Here is an 18382-nt window from a genome sequence, read left to right as displayed (position 1 = left end):
AAATAGCTACTTTAACTCTCCAAGGACTAGTAACAAACACTTTTACAAGCTACTTTGAAAAGCACTGTCCAATCATCAATTTACCCTCACTGCCAGGAACAAAAAACGGAATATGAAAACAACTGTTTGCAGAAAAAGACAGTGTGCAGGAGTGAGGACCATGGGCATGTCAAAATACCCCTTCTAACGTGAAGAGTAAGTCACTGCATCTGGATCTTCCTACAACCAAAGAGATGTACAGCACCTAATGGGCACCTTTGAGTTTTGGAGGCAACATATTTCTCATCTGGGTGTGTTTTTCTGGCCCATTTACCAAGTGACCCAAATAGCTGCTAGATTTGAGTAGAGTCCAGAAGGTTCTGCAATAAGTCCAGGCTGTTGTGCAAGCTGTTCTGCCCCTTGGGTGATATGATCCAACAGATTCCATGGGGTGGAAGTGTCAGTGACAAACAGGGATACTGTCTGGAGGCCTTTGTAGACCCTTGTACATGCAGGCCCTTATGATTTTGGAGCAAAGCCTTGCCATCCTCTGCAGATAACTACTGTTCTTTTGAGATACAGCTTTTGGTCTGCTACTGGGTCTTAGTAGTGACTGAATGCTTAATCTTGGGCCACCGAGTTACCATGCTACCTGAGCTGCCCATCATGAATAGGATATTATCTAACACACAAAGTCATAAAGTTGGGGGTACACAGAAACATTCTATCATCAAATAGAAGTGGTAATAGTTGTGATCGGGCCTGAAGAGGCCAAAGATAAAAGTAAGGTACATGAAGAAGTGGCTCAAATGCCATGGTCCCCCCACCTTCCTGCTATACTGCCTTCTCTCTCTGAAACTATACTATGGCCTCATGGGGAGTTCCCTAAAATTAGTTGAAAGAGGAAGAGAAGACGCAGTTTTGGTTTCCAGATGGTTTCATATAATATGCAGACAACACCTGCAAGTGGACAGCTGTAGCACTACGGTTCCTTTCTGGTACATCCTGGAAGGGTAGCAGAGGAAAGAAATCCTCCCAGTGGCAGAACTTCAAGTACTGCATGTGGCTATTCACTTTGCTTAGAAGAAAAAATGTCCAGACATATGATTATATACCAATTCATGGACCAATGGTCAGGGACTTACAAGAAACATGATTGAAAAACTGGTGAAAAAGAAATTTGGGGAAGAGGTGTATGGATAGACCCTCTGTCAATGGGCAAAAAATATGAAGATATTTGTATCATGTGAATGCTCACCAAAAGGTGATCTCAGCAGAAGAGGATTTAAAAATTTAAGTGGATAGTCTGATCCATTCCACAGATACCAGTCAGCGTCTTTCCCTAGCTACCTCTGTCATCCAAAATGGCTCATGAACAAAATGGCAATGGTGGCAGGGATACAAATTATGCACAGACTCAGCAACATAGCCACATTGGCTATGGTCATTGTTTAGTGCCTAACTTGCCAGCAGCAGAGATCAACACTGAGTCCCTGATATGGCACCACTCCCTGGATGATCAGCCAGCTACCTAGTGGCTGGTTGATTATACTAGACCACTTTCATCATGGAAAAGATGATGTTTTGTCCTTACTGTAATAGACGCTTACTCTGTATATGGATTTGCTTCTCTGCTCACAATGCTTCTACCAAAACTACCTTCCATGGACTTACAGAATGCCTCCCCAATGTAAGTTGGTCTCATCCAATCTGCTGAAGGCCTGAATAGAGGAAAAGGTGGAGTAAGGGAAAATTCACTCTCTTTTAGTCTGACTGTCTTCAAACCAGAGACATTGGTATTTTGCTGCCTTTGAACCCAGACTCATGCTGAAACTTACACTGTTGGCTCTCCTAGCTCCCAGGCCTTCAGACTCAGACTCAGACTTTAGACTCAAACTAGAACTCAGATTCAGACTAGAACAAGCTTGCCAACTGCTGATCTTGGGATTCCTCAACTTCCATAACGACATGAGCCAATTCCTTATAATAAACATCTTTGTTCTCTCTCTCTCTCTCTCTCTCTCTCTCAGTTCTTTTTCTTTGTATAACTAAGACCAATTTTAAAGGCAATTCCTTCAAAATGGTAATAGACACTAAGGGAATCTAGACAATACAAATGTTGTTTCTCATTTGTCCTTATCAAGTAGGGCCTCTTAATCAGGTCCTGAAGACTAAGAAAATAAAGACAGCAATGAAGGGCCACTAGATTAAGGAATCACCAGGAACTAAGGCAGGTAAGGCATTTATAAAACTGTCTGATTAAAATCAATCTAACACACATTTACTAAGTACTAGGTAATAGAAGTTTTACATATTTATATGTAAAGTCCCCTGGAGTTTTATAAAATTCTATTGTTTCCTCTAAGAAGTAGGCTATAGAAATGATTTTTATGCTATTTATATTTTCATTAATCATTTCTCTTTAGTTTCCTTTTGTGAATTTAATTTAATCTTATAAGGGAAATAGTTTAAACTGCTGAAAACAATCAAGGAAAATATTTCTTTCTGAATTTAAGGAACATTGCCTTGGGGTAAGCCATCTGGAGAAGAGAACACCAAAGTAAGAGAACCAAAGAGATGATGCAACTACCTCTTTCTTTGTGGACATTCTTCTTCATGAGTTAGTACTCAGTCAAATCTTTCAGGGCTCGGTCAAAATATGAGAACTCCGGTGACTCCTCCCTATAATAATCAATCTCATATGAGTAGCCCCAAGTAGATACCGGTTACTAGTGCTTTTAAATTTAAGTTCTTATGTTTGCAAATGAGTGCAAAACTCCACCTCTCTAACAGCAATTCCACCAATATGTATGTACATCAATATGTAAAACAAAAAAGAACCAATTTGCCCTGCAAAACCCCAATGAGGGCCAAATGCTAGATACAGAAAAAGAATATGACCCATCAGGGTTAAAGATGCTGGAAATTAATTTTAAGTCTGTATAAGGCAAGAACAGACTCCCAGTCTTCTAGCTCTATTCCAAGCAAAAACAAAACAAAACAAAAATTAGTGGTTTCTTCTCAGGAGAAAATACAACAACCTAAGAAGGAAAAATCCTCCACTTAGTAGATATTGCGGGTCCTCCAATATCTATGCAGTCCTGGAAAATCAAGCCAGCCAGCTGACCAGCCTAGCTAATGTACAAAGAGTCCTGAATAAACTTTTTAGTTCCTCACTCCTAAATATTAATGAACAATAAATAATCATCAGATATTTGAAGAAATATTCCAATAGAAAGAGAAACCAAAGTAAACATAAACAAAATGACTCTTTGGAAAGAGAAATAATGCAAGGAACCTGAGAAACCTTAACAAAACCTAATAAAAACACTCTATTTAATATACTTACTGACAAAACAAAAATTGAATGATATGAATAAGGAATGGTATATTATAAAGAGTTCTTGAAAACTAAGAATACAATTGCCAAGATAAATAATTCAACAGAAAAGGAGAGCTGGAATATGATGTTGAGGAAATATACCAGAAAAGATAATCAAATCCAAAGGAAAATATTAAATAAAAAGATAAAAGATTGAGAATCAATTCAGAAGTTCTAGTTTGTAATTACCAAGAATTCCAGAAAGATAGAGACAATGGGGCAAAAATAAAATCATGGAAATAGCTTACGAAAATTTCACACTACATGAATCTCCAAAGACTCTACCCAGACATTAAGTGGGAAACATACAAACAACTACAACAAAACTCAAATCCCAGGACATCACTTTGAAACTGCAGAATGCCAGAAATAAAAGATTAGAGTGCCAGGGGAAAAAAAAAAAAGATTACAAATCTCTCAGAGAAATAAAAACAGGAAACATAAAATGTAAAGGGGATCAGAATGTAGACTTTTCCCAGTGGCTAACCTGAATCCTAGAAAAGCAATGCATTCAGATTTCTAAGGAAAAACTCACTTCCACCCCAGGCAAATCATTAATATGCTATAGTAGAGTAGATGAAAGAAATTTTCAGTAATGTACTAACTAAAAAAACCTTACCATCCATTTACCCCCTCTTAGAAAGTAAATGAAAGATATACTCTAGCAAAATGAGGGAGTAAACTTATTAAAAAAAATTTTTTTTTAAATAAGAAGAAGATATACAGGAAATAGTGGACCCAATCCCAGAATATGACAAAAGGAAGTCCCTGCATGATAGCTCTAGAGAAATCTTCAGACGGTAATCTGTTCAGATTAGAAAAAGGTTGATGCCTGGGTGGCTCAGTCAGTTAAATGTCTGACTCTTGATTTCAGTTTAAGTCATGATCCCACAGTTCATGAATTTGAGCCACACATCAGGCTCTGCACTGACAGTGCAGACCTTGCCTGGGATCCTCTCTCTCTCCCTTTCTCCAACTCGCGCATGCTGTCTCTCTCAAAATAAATAAACAAACAAAAACAACAACAACAACAAAAAGGTTGACTGAGGTGGAGTGCAGGACAGAAATTCTGCATTTTCATTAAGCCTGGATACTATGTGAATTTTTCAAACTATGTGTATGTATCACACTGAACTTCTTTAAATTGAGTAGTAGTATTACATGGGGAAGAAATTAAGAGGCAGTTATATGAAATTTTAGACTCATTCAGCTTTTAACTTCTATTAGCATTTTGTGAAATTTAAAAGATGTACTAAAAAGATTCTGCAATTTTTCTTCTCATAATTTTGTCTTCAATGCATAAATAAAAAGGTAAAGTTAATTTGATCAGTGTTCATTTAAAAATTTCAGAGGTCGTAACGACAGAAAAGAACCATTAAGAGAGTCACAGTTTTTCTTTTAAGTGTCTTATCAATCACGTATTCTCTCCTGAAGTATGTTACTTCTGTCATTATTAGACATGGCCTGGTCTGATTAGCTGATATTTATCATGCTTCATATTTCAGGCCAATAAACCCAGAAACAAAAGAGGGTACACAGTATAGCTAGTACAATGACTGATTCAAAATAGATATCTAACATATTTTGGCTATTCCCCACCCCTTCTACCTCCTCTTTCCTTTGACCCTGAAGCTCCTGATGAGAAAATCTCCCCGGAGTAGTAAACAGAGAAACACTATAAACCAGAGTCTATCTTCTAGTTAGAGTTAAAAACGTAAGCTCTATCTATGTCTGGAGAGTTCAATCATGGAATCTCTGCCTTGAGACAAGTCCAAGGATCTCAGATCTGAAAAAGATTCTCTACTTTCTTGTTCCTAGTTGTAGCATGGAAAAGCTTCTTTCAAAGGGTAGTCCAAAATCCACAAGAATAGAGAAGAGCAGTCTGGAGAATCCATAATCAAATACTTATAAAACAATTTACGTGACTTTAACTGGGTATTTACACTAATCATCATTATTAACACAGGAGCCATATTTCACTTCAACTAACTTTTACTGAGCATATATCATGAGTCTGGTTTTGATAAACACCAGGAATTCTAAGAAATGGTCCCTGCTCATAAGACGTTACAACATATAATGCTGAGGAAAGTAATCCAGAAAATAAATTCAGGAGAGAAGCGAGACAATTCTTTCTCAACCATAATTTTAAGCAAAAATTGGCTAGCCTACAAAAACAAACAAACAAAGCTTTAAAATTAACCAAAAGACATTCATGATTTAAAATTAATATTGTTAGGGGCAGCTGGGTGGCTCAGTAGGTTGAGCATCCAACTTCGGCTTAGGTCATGATCTCACGGGTTTGTGAGTCTGAGCTCCGCATCCCGCTCTGTGCTGACAGCTCAGAGCCTGGAGCCTGCTCCAGATTCTGTGTGTCTCTTTCTCTGCCCCTCCCCTGCTCATGCTCGGTCCCTCTCTCAAATATAAACATTAAAAAAATAAAGTAAAATAAAATCAGTATTTTATTCCCTACTTTTCTGCTATGCATCTGACCTTGTCTGTAAATTCAAGCAAAAAAAAAAAAAAAAAAAAAGTACTATTGAACAAGAAGCCAGGTTCTACCATCAGCTCATCCTGTGTCTTTGGACAAGTCACATCACTGTTGAGTCTAGATTTTCTAGAATAAAGAAATGAAAGGACTGAGGAAGATTAAACTTGAAGGTTTCAAACAAAAGTTAAATTACGTGACTATGTAAGTAAAAAAGTGCTGTTGATTTCCTAGTTAGCTGAAATTATAATAACAGCTACTGATGACTAAATGCCTGAATACCATACGTCAGGTATTAGATCTCTAAATTTACAACTACTATTTCTAATTGTGTCAACAACCTTATAAAATAAAAATGAGGAAATAGGAGAAAAACTGGCTTACCAAATATCACACAGCTCATAAATGTTGGGGACCATACTGAGAACATCACACAAAATCCCATGTTTTTTTTTCTCCCACAGAAGTTTGTTATGTACTGTTTATAAGCATTATTTCTACAGAAATCTAAATAGACATTAGAAACCCAATTAACTTTAAAAAGTCAATTCATTTTGCAATTCACAATATCAGAGCTAAAAATGTTCATATGAACTCACCTGATGCAGCAGACGCTTCAGTTTAAGTAACTGAGTTTTTACAGCAGTGCAATCTTGGACCATGTGCCGGAGCGTCATCTCATCCAGTATCACTGTATTTTCGGGTACATCTACAAATATCTTCTGAGCCTGGAAAAAGGGGGTCCCTCCATAGCTTTCAAAATGACCCAAAGGAGATTCTCTATAGGGAGAGCCTCTGGAAGGGCAGGGGAAGAAGTTGGAGGGAAAAGATATACAATATAATTTCAGAAAAAAACAAGGTAATGAAATTATTCCAGTGATTATTACATATCAGTTACCATTATCACAAAGCCTTTGACTTTTGCTTACCTCAGACACTGAATTTGTTTCCACCAAAAGTTCCAATCAGTTCTAGTTCTCCTTAATACAATTATCTTCTGCACTCCCTCCCCTTTTTATGTATTTTACACATTGGTTGAATAAACCTTATTCCTTAGTAAATGGAAGAGAAAGAAAAAACTCTAGGGAAAGGCCTTGTCTCCCCCCCCCCCCCCAAATAACACTTATTTTCTTTGCCTGAATGGATTGTTTGCTTTTTAGCTCTTGATTTTAACTGGTCTCTTGAACGTCACATCTTTTTTTAGCCCTATAACTATGCTATCTATCTTCATTCCCAGTTTGGTCACACACGCCTGGATTCCTATTTCTTGTAAGTCCCAGCAAACAGTTAAGACAGACAAACTGTTACTACTTTGTTTTTACATTATTGGTAAGTCTTCTTTTCTAATAAAGATTAAACTTGATTTTATAAAAGTCTTATATACACCACATATTTCCCAATCTTAAAATATATTTTAAAAAGTGTACTCTAAGAAAATTTAAACTTCCCTTTAGTTTCATACAATATACGTGCTTGAAAAAGCAGACCAAAAAAACCAAAAAACAAAAAACAAAAAGCCACAAAAACTGGGGCTGATGTGTTTCATAGATTGTGAAGAACACAATGCTTTGATCAGAAGTCATTAGCTAAAGCAATTTTAAATTACTACAGTCATGTAATACATGATTCCAGCTGGTTCTTAAGACATAAACTTGTTACGTATGTGAGACCTCAATATATTAAATAACACACTGAACGAGTACTCGCTCCAATATAATGGCCATATTAACATAGCAGAATTCAAGTTAAATTCATGACCCATTAAATTTGCCAAAGTCACAACACATTAAATTTTAACCACACAGAAAAAGTAGAAACACTAAATTTTTTTTTAATGTTTATTAATTTTTGAGAGAGACAGAGAGAGAGAGAGAACAGGGGAGGAGCAGAGAGAAAGGGAGACAGAATCAGAAGCAGGCTCCAGGCTCCGAGCTGTCAGCACAGAGCCCGACGCGGGGCTCAAACTAACAAGCTGCAAGATCATGACCTGAGCTGAAGTCGGACACTCAACCAACTGAGCCACCCAGGCGCCCTGAAACACTAGATTTTCTAATTTATAACAAATATTCCCAAATTTCTAAACTCTTAAATATTCAACATGGGCTTGGTTTTCACAAAATTATTTTTCTCTGAAACTATTTTTTCGTATTTTATTTCAGGCCTGATTTTTGTTTTAACCCAAGAAAAAAAATTTTAAGAACTTAAAAATTTTTGATCTATAGTTAAGACTCTAATATGTTTACATATACTTCTGCCTTATACTTGTTGGTTCAAAATATAGTTTAATGATTAAATTTCAACTACTGATTAATTAATATGATTTCACCATCCATTACTGAATAGATGGGCAATGTATACATGGAATGATGAAAAATATATAATAATAAAAAGTTAGCAAAGTAGTAAAACAAAAACATAGACTCATCTAGCATATGAAGAGTAGAGATAAGAGCTATGTTTTCAGAGAAAAAAGTTGACATACTTTGGAAGGTTTTCTTGCCCCCCCCCCCCGCAAATTACACTTATTTTCTTTGCCTGAATGGATTGTTTGCTCATACACAATTTCTCATAAAGTATGAGGTTTAAGTATGACTGAAATGAAAGAGAAGTTAAGTATGACTGAAATGAAAGAGAAGGCTTTCTGGAACAAGAAAATAAAAAACAACAGCACAAAATGCAAGGCATGTTTTTCAGGGACAAGGAGACTCAAATCTGGTTTATGAGGCCACAGATAGCCTAAATCAAATTTATTCTTCAACTTCATCCCTCAACACATCTTAATCCATAGCCAATTACCTGAGATTGCCAAAGCACACTATAATCTCCCTCATCTCCAAACCTATGTCAACCTCTCCATACTCGTGGCTAGGCTATTTACCCTGCCCTCCACTGCCCACTTGATCTGAAGAATGACAACTCCTCTTCATCTTAAATTAGTTGGCATTTCCTCAGGGAAAGCTTCCTTAATCCCTTCCTAAAGCAGGGCTTGGTACTTCCACAGGTGTCCTTATAGAGTCCTCTAGTGTGCCCCACTATGATACTTAACACAGTATATTGTGTTCATGTGCAATCTGTGCCAAATCATGAACTCCATGAAGACAAAGACTGTGTATTCTTTTCCTCTATATCAAAAACAGTTAGCTTTTAATTTGTTTATTTTTGTTGTTGTTGCTGCTTTCACTGTATGATTAAGGAACATGGATTTTAACTACTAGATTGTTTCTTTTCAAGCTTCCATCTCTGAGATTCTAAAGTTCTTTGGTTGTGACATTAAAACAAAGCACTACTTTAAAATTGTAATCTGGAAGCAGTCACATTAAAAAGTACCAGTTAATAATCAAATTAAACTTTACTTCCTAGTTTACCAAATGAATAAAATAAAAATTAGAGAGGGAAGGTACTGAGAATAAGGCTTATTTTAGGTTGACTAAATATGAACCACATGCAAGGAACTAATGAATTAAAAGCATTTCAAAGGAAGAGTCACAACAAGTCTTTACCACTAACAATACAGGGTAAAAGATATGGTATCCAGAAAACCACAATGGTGTAAAAGAACTGCCTCTTGCCTAGGATTAAGGTTTAAATCCTGGCTGATAGTAACTAGCTACTGAAAATACTTAATATCTTTGGGCCACAGTTTCTTTAATTCTCAATGTTTGCCAATGCACACCAAATGAAGTTCATATACCTTAGCTTGCATTTCAAATACCTCCACCATGAGATCCCAAATGAAACATATCTTCTCCTAGTACTACAATGCTACTTCCTCCAAAAGCCCTTCCTGATGCCCTCAACTAGATAAAACTAGCACTTTAGGATCCTTAATTTATTGAGCATAAATTAAAGAAATCTATATAGCTATCGCCTCTAATTACATCGCAAGCCCTTTGAAAATAGGGCCATATCTTATTCATTTTTATATTACCTGCATAGATTACCTGAGTTCAAATCTCATCTCTGTCACTTATTAGCTAGTAACAGGACAAGTTACTTTCTCTATCCTTCATTTTCTTGATCTATAAATTAAGGATAATAAGAGTACTTACTTCATTAGGTTGCTGTAAGTCTCATTCGAAGTAATACATGTTAAAGTGCTTAGAACAGTTCCTGATATACAGTAAATGTTAAATAAAAACTAATTGCTATTATATTATTTATTATAAATAATTTCCAACTTGTTTATGTTGAGAAAATTTTCTAACATAAATGTCAAAAGAATACTAGAATGCCATATAACCTTTCACTTATATTCCTCAAATGGTAAATTTTAACACAATTTGTTTAAACTTACGTATTTGGTACTAAACTATCTGACAAACCATTGGAAGTAACATAACACCTTACTGCAGTTTGCTGGGAAAAAAAATGAAGATAACTGAGATGCAAAAGAAGACAAAGATGGAACAGAAAACAAATACATAACAAGGGTTATTTCAGAAAATAGAAGGACACAATTAAAGACAGGAAAGGAAAAAAAATGAGAGATAATGAAGATTCTGAGATTTCACATTCTGAGAAGATGATGAAGTTCACATATGGGAATCTGAACCTTTGAAACTTTTGAAAATGAGAGGTAAAATCACTTTCTAAGAGCGCAAGCACAAACCCAGGGATGAAGACGTAAAAAAGGTAAAGAAAAATAAACATGAGATAATAGAGGAATTACTGAAAACACCACCTCATATTAAATTGACAGGCATAAATCTGTATTTGTATACAGATTTTAACAACTGTGGATTTCTGGTAGAGAAATTAGATGGTGGAAGCAACAAAAGACGGCATGCTGTTTTGGGGAATACACTGTAAGGCTGGCAGTGTGTTAGCAAAGCCAGAATCTATGTAGCTGACCACAGGCCAGGTAGTTGACTGAATATGAAGAACTGAACCAATATGGGTATTGGGGGAGGGCAAAAATGAGTTCAGTAGTTACAGAAGCACAAGAAAGAAATGTCCACCATCACCAATATTATTTAACACTGTTCTATAAATATAGCAAATAAAATCATCTCCCCCAAAATAAGATCAGGATAAATACAAAAATTAATCTTTAAGAGATAAGCTTTTTTTAACCCATTTAAATTGAATCCATACAATAGTACCTGATAGTCAATCCAAACACCTAATAATCACATCACTACCTAATTATTATTGCCGTTTTAAAGGAATCTCCCTAAACTATGTGGCTGTACCTATATATTTATGTTCTTCTCCACTTCGACCCAAGCTTTTTGATTACTAATATGTGTGATTCTGTACTAAAGTTTGTGATTCACACATTAGACTAGCCAGTAGAGATGCATGTGTAAGAGGCAAGGAGAGACAGAATTTTTCTTCTTAATTTATTTTCTAATCTCAGTTGCACTTTGACTTCACAAAACCTTTAATGTTTCTTTTTTTCATCATTAAGAAAAAGTTAAATATATGTATTTTTATGTTCACGGTTATTATAGTTTTTTAATGGTAGATTCACAGTCTCAATCAAAATCCCACCAAATTATTTTGTGAATATCAACAAAGTGATTCTAAAGTTTATATGAACAGGAAAAAGAGCCAGAATAACCAATACTTCAGAGGAAGAAAGTCAGAATACTGACAGTGATTTCCAGACTTACCACATAAAGCGACAGTAATCAAGACTGAGGTACTGATTAAAGAATAAACAGATCAGTGGAACAAAACCGAGAATCCAAAAATAATCCACAAATACAGTCAACTGATCTTTGACAAAGAAGCAAAGGTATTTCAAAGAAGACAGACTAACAGAAATACCATATGATCTAGTAATTCCACTACTGAATATTTACCCAACGAGAACAAAACCACTAATTCAAAAAGATATTTGTACCCTTATGTTTATTCCAGCATTATTTATAATAGCCAAGATATGGAAGCAACCTGAGTGTCCACTGATAGACAAATAGGTAAAAAAGATGTGGTCTTTGACAAAGCAGGAAAGAATATCCAATGGAAAAAAGACAGTCTATTTAACAAATGGTGCTGGGAGAACTGGACAGCAACATGCAGAAGACTGAAACTAGACCACTTTCTCACACCATTCACAAAAATAAACGCAAAATGGATAAAGGACCTGAATGTGAGATGGGAAACCATCAAAACCCTAGAGGAGAAAGCAGGAAAAGACCTCTCTGACCTCAGCCGTAGCAATTTCTTACTTGACACATCCCCAAAGGCAAGGGAATTAAAAGCAAAAATGAACTATTGGGACCTTACGAAGATAAAAAGCTTCTGCACAGCAAAGGAAAACAACCGACAAAACTAAAAGGCAACCAACGGAATGGGAAAAGATATTTGCAAATGACATATCAGACAAAGGGCTAGTATCCAAAATCTATAAAGAGCTCACCAAACTCCACACCCGAAAAACAAATAATGCAGTGAAGAAATGGGCAGAAAACATGAACAGACACTTCTCTAAAGAAGACATCCAGATGGCCAACAGGCACACGAAAAGATGCTCAACGTCGCTCCTCATCAGGGAAATACAAATCAAAACCACACTCAGATATCACCTCACGCCAGTCAGAGTGGCCAAAATGAACAAATCAGGAGACTATAGATGCTGGAGAGGATGTGGAGAAACGGGAACTCTCTTGCACTGTTGGTGGGAATGCAAATTGGTGCAGCCACTCTGGAAAACAGTGTGGAGGTTCCTCAAAAAATTAAAAATAGACCTACCCTATGACCCAGCAATAGCAAACACTGCTAGGAATTTACCCAAGGGATACAGGAGTACTGATGCATAGGGGCACTTGTACCCCAATGTTTATAGCAGCACTCTCCACAATAGCCAAATTATGGAAAGAGCCTAAATGTCCATCAACTGACAAATGGATAAAGAAATTGTGGTTTATATACACAATGGAGTACTACGTGGCAATGAGAAAGAATGAAATATGGCCCTTTGTAGCAACGTGGATGGAACTGGACAGTGTGATGCTAAGTGAAATAAGCCATACAGAGAAAGACAGATACCATATGGTTTCACTCTTATGTGGATCCTGAGAAACTTAACAGAAACCCATGGGGGAGGGGAAGGAAAAAAAAAAAAAGAGGTTAGAGTGGAAGAGAGCCAAAGCATAAGAGACTCTTAAAAACTGAGAACAAACTGAGGGTTGATGGGGGGTGGGAGGGAGGAGAGGGTGGGTGATGGGTATTGAGGAGGGCACCTTTTGGGATGAGCACTGGTGTTGTATGGAAACCAATTTGACAATAAACTTCATATATTGAAAAAAATAATAAAAATTAAAAAAATGTGGTATCAATGTTTTACACCTGAAACTAATATAACATTGTTAATTATACTAAAAAAAAAAGAAAAGAAAAAAGAAAAGAAAGAAAACCTAGCAAAAAACCCCCCAAAAAACAAAAACAAAGGATACTAGATAGTCTTTTCAACAAGAGATACTAGAAAAACTAGATATCCATATGCAAAAAAAAATGACCTTTCACACTGTTCACAAAAATTAATTCAACATGTACCAAAGACCTAAATATGAAATGTAAAACCACAAGATAATAAGGAAGAAACTTCAGGTGATGCTGAGTTTCTACCTTCTTAGAAACAACACAAAAAATACAATCATGAAAGAACAATTATAAACTGGACTGCATGAAATTTAAAACACCTGTTCTTTGAAAATCACCATTAGGAGACTGAAAAGGCAAGTCACAGACTGGGACAAAATATTTGTAAAATATATGACAAAGAACTGATATCTAAAATATGCAAAGTACTCTTAAAATTCAACAAGAAAACAAACAACCAAATTTAAAAATGAGCAAAAGTGGAGTACCTGGGGTGGCTTACTCGGTTGAGTGTCGGACTTTGGCTCACATCATGATCTCATAGTTCATGAGTTCGAACCCTGCATCGGGCTCTGTGCTGACAGCTCAGAGCCTAGAGCCTGCTTCAGATTTTGTGTCTCCCTCTCTTTCTGCCCCTCCCCCACTCATGCTGGCTCTCTCTCTCTCTCTCTCTCAAAAATTATTAAATGTTAAAAAAAAATGTTTTTAATGAGTAAAGTTCTAAACAGACATCTCACTGAAGATATACAAATGGCAAATAACTTGTGAACAAATGTTCAACATTATATATCTTTTGGCAACTGCAAATGGTTATTAGAATGGTTAAAATCCAAAACAACACCAAATGCTGGTGAGGATGTGTAACAACAGGAGCTTTCACTCACCGCTGGAGAAAACGCAAAATGTACAGCCAATTTGGCAGTTTCTTACTAACCTAAATATCTTACTATATAATTCAGCAAACATGCTTGATATTTACCAAAATGAGTTCAAAACTTACACATGTAAATGGTTAGAGCACCTTTATTCGTAGTTGTCAAATTTTGGAAGCAATCAAGATATCTTTCAGGAAATGAATGGATAAACAACTGTAGTACATCCAAACAATGGACTATTATTTAGTGATAAAAAGAAATGAGCTATCAAGCCACGAAAAGGCATGGAGGAAATGTAAATGGATATTGCTGAGTGAAAGAAACCAATCTGAAAACACTACATACAACTATATGGCATTCTGGAAAAGGCAAAGCTATGGAGACAGTAAAAAGATCAGTGTTTGCCTTGGTGGGAGTGGGCGGAGAAGAAAGGGATAATACACAGAGAACATGAGAATTTAAGCAAAGTGAATTATTCTGTATGATAAGGTAATGGTAGATACATATCATTATGCATTTGTCAAAGGTCATAGAATGTATACACAAAGAGTGAACCCTAATGTAAACTATGGATTTTAGTTAGTATATCAATATCGATTCATGAACTTTAACAATTAATGCAAGATGTTAATTATAGAGCAAATTGTATAAAAGAAGGTGAGGGAGTAAATGAAAATTCTCTGTGCTTTCTGCTCACTATTTCTAAACCTAATACTTCTCTAAAAAATGAAATCTATTAATTAAAAGACAGAAGGAAATATGTGCAGAATGGCAGAATAAATATCTCCAAAAACTCCACTCCTCCATAAAAGCACTGAGAACACTGGCAAATTGGTTAAAATCAACTTTTCCAGTAATATAGAAATGCTTGCCACAACCAAGGAACACTTATTTAAAAGAGAAAAGAAAAAAAAAAACCCAGTTGAATCTTGGTAAGAACAAGCCTGTGGCATTTTAATTTATTCTATTACTATGCCTATCTGCCCAGTTCTGTGGTAACTTGGAAAATAAGAGCCTTACAAGCATAATAGCAGTGAAATTCAGCAATCACTGGGAGGAAGAAGTGGGTGGTAAACTGGGTTTGGAATTCTTTCAAAAGCACCATTTCCAGAAAATAGTTACTATTTGACCTAACATCCTCCTAGACAAGGCTCATTCTCAGCTGTTGTTTCATTTGAACTAATTTGGAGACTCTCAGTGGGAACAGCCTTATCTCTAACACATTTGTTGAAAAAAATCAGTGCCACTGCTTAAAATTTCAACCTGCCTGAAATGGCAATGATCAAAAAAACTTTAAAGAAAAACCTGAGGAATGAGATGTCCACAGGAGGCTCTGAAATACCCCCAACATATTCTTGGACATAGAGAAGGCCATACACCTGTGTAGGGCTCTGTGCATGCCAAGGAAATACCTGAGAAGAACTTAACCTCTCATCTTTGGCTCTCCTTGAGTCTCTGAGCAAAAAGAAGGAAATGAAGGTTAAGGCAGAGCTACAAACTGCTTACCAGGTTGTTGAAAGCATCCTTACACACACACACACACACACACACACACACACACACACACACACACACCATTGTAAAAGGCTGGGATACTTAACGGTTCAGGGCATTAAAAAAAATGCTTCTAATCATTAGCTTGACAAACTCCAAAATATAATAAAGAGACACATCATAAACTGTCAAAAACTAGAAAAAAAAAAGAAAAAAAGTGAGAATCCTAAACAAAGCAAGAAAAATAAAAATAGGATTCATCATGTAGAAGACAAGCTCAGTAAGATTAACAGCTGATTTTTCATCAGAAAGCATGAGAGTCAAAATGTTAAAAGATTATCAACCAAGAATTCTATATCCAGCAAAATTAGCCTTCAAAATTCAGGAGAAATTAAAACATCATCATATAAACAAAAACTGAGAAAATGTGTTGCTATTAGACCTTCCCTACAAGATAAATTCAAGTTGGACTTTAATTACTTCCTCCTTATTAATGGACAGAAGAAAAAGTCAGCAAAGAAATAGAAGACTTGAATACTACATACTAACAAAATTCAATAGATGTCTACAGAACATCTATAGAAATTAAATTCGTAGTCAAAAACCTTCCACAAGGAAAATCCCAAGCCCAAAATACAAATCAAAACCACAATGAAATACCACCTCACACCAGTCAAATGGCTAAAATTAACAACTCAGGCAACGAGATGTTGGCGAGGACTCAGAGAAAGAGGAACCCTTTTGCACTGCTTGTGGGAATAAATACTGGTGCAGCCACTCTGGAAAACAGTATGGAGGTTCTTCAAAAAATTAAAAATAGAATTACCCTACAACCCAGCAATTGCCCTACTAGGTACATATCCAAAGGATACAGGTGTGTTGTTTCAAAAGGCACACATGCACCTCAATATTTATAGCAGTGCTATTGACAACAACCAAAGTATGTAAAGAGCCCAAATGTCCATCAACAGATGAATGAATAAAGATTTCGTATACACACACACATGCACACACACACACACACACACACACACACACAATATTACTTGGAGATCAAAAGAATGAAATCTTGGCATTTGCAACAACATGGATGGAACCTGAGTATATTATGCTAAGCAAAATTTGTCAGAGAAAGACAAATATCATATGATTTCACTAATATGTGGAATATAAGATAAAAAACAGATGAACATGGGGAAGGGAAACAAAAATAATATAAAAACAGGGAGGGGGACAAAACATAAAAGACTCTTCAATATAGAAAACAAACTGAGAGTTGCTGGAGGGGTTGCAGGTGGGGGCATGGGCTAAATAAGCAAGGGGCATTAAGGAGGACACTTTTTGGGATGAGCACTGGGTGTCATATGTAGGGGATGAATCACTGGATTCTATGCCTGAAATCATTATTGCAGTATATGTTAACTAATTTAGATGTAAATTTAAAAATAAATAGTAAAAAAGAAAGAAGAGAAGAGCCCAAGCCCAAATAACTGCACAGGTGAATCCTACAAGTTCTTCCAAAAATAGAAATTAAAGAAACACTTCCCTTTTCAATCTATGTGACCATAATACCAAAACCAGACAAAGACATTTTAAAAAAAGAAAGAAAGAAAACTATAGACTGATATTTATTATGAATATACGCATAAAAATCTTCAACACAATACTAGCAAATTGAATCTAGCAACACATAAAATGATTACATACCATGACCAAGTAGGATTTATCCAAGAAAGGTAAAGTTGGTTCAACATATGTAAATCAGTCAATGTCATACACCACATTAAGAGAATGAGGGCCAAAAAATTATCTCAATACTCACAGAAATAGTATTTGACAAAATCTAACACCCTTTCATGATAAAAACACTCAACAAAATATGATTAGAAGTTCCTCAACCTGATAAAGACTGTGAAAAAGCAGAGCTAACATCATACATAACAGTGAAAGGCTGAATGCTTTATCCTGAATATTAGAAAGGCACAAATGTTTGCTCTCACCAGTCCTATTCAACACTGCATTGTAGGTTCTAGCCATAGAAATTATGCAGGAGGAAAAAAAAAAAAAAAGAAAGAAAGTACCTAGATGGAAAGAAAAATATCTATCTCTGATGACATGATCTTATACAGAGAGAATCCTAAGGAACTAAGGATTCAGGGGGTTATATGAACCATATACATGAACACTGGAAACAGTCAGGATTGTAGCAAAGCTTACAATGAAGAGGGAAAATGAGCCAATGGCCAAGATTTTGTGAGGCAGGGGTAGGGACCAATAAGGAGGGGTTGATACAGCCAAATGCTCTAAGTCTCAAAATAATAACAGTGAAGAATACTTTATTTAGAAACAAATGAGGAGTGAAGACAAAGACCCCACTTCTAAACAGTAAAGTACTAGAGTGACTGGAAAATAAGAATTCTTCATATAAAAACACTACTAGGGAATTAGTACATTTAGGAAAGAGTTAGATTTCAGTTACAATCAGAATGTGAGCAAAGAGGTCAAGAATGTGAGTTGGTCAGGATGTGAAAGAATTCCATATAGCATAGTGGAAGGTGTAGGCAAAGAAGGAGGTTGGGGAGAAACAGTAGTGAAAGCTTCGGCCAGATAAGGAGAGGAGAGCATAGTATTATGAAAAAAAAAAAAAAAAAACACATAAAGGAAACTGGTCAGTGGTTCTGAACCACTGAATTGCAGATAAGACAATTCCTATAATTACAGTCCCCTGTAAAGCAGATTAAGGCATAATTAAAAAAAAAAAAAAGACAATGAGGAGAATTAAAGGAAAGACAGGAAAAGGAATCCTCAAGAAGTTATGGAATGGTAGAGACACTT

General features: G+C 35.9%; 1 protein-coding gene across 8 annotated transcripts in view; it reads right to left on the bottom strand.

Annotated features, from left to right (window-relative positions):
- The window catches only part of CCSER2 (coiled-coil serine rich protein 2), a 190853-nt gene that overhangs the window by 66355 nt on the left and 106116 nt on the right, over positions 1 to 18382 (bottom strand). For 7 of the 8 annotated variants that reach the window (XM_053909655.1, XM_053909654.1, XM_053909656.1 and 4 more), the window contains one exon: positions 6449 to 6644. The exons of the other annotated variant lie outside the window; for it this stretch is intronic. In XM_053909655.1, coding sequence (XP_053765630.1) covers positions 6449 to 6644 — 196 coding nt within the window. The remainder of the gene's footprint in view (positions 1 to 6448; positions 6645 to 18382) is intronic. 8 annotated transcript variants of the gene reach the window in all.

The sequence above is a fragment of the Panthera pardus genome, unplaced genomic scaffold, assembly GCF_024362965.1.
Source record: "Panthera pardus isolate Hobbes unplaced genomic scaffold, ASM2436296v1 HiC_scaffold_22, whole genome shotgun sequence".
In the NCBI taxonomy this organism is placed as follows: domain Eukaryota; kingdom Metazoa; phylum Chordata; class Mammalia; order Carnivora; family Felidae; genus Panthera; species Panthera pardus.
The sequence above is the reverse complement of the archived record's forward strand: the minus strand, read 5'-3'. Positions and strand labels throughout refer to the sequence as shown.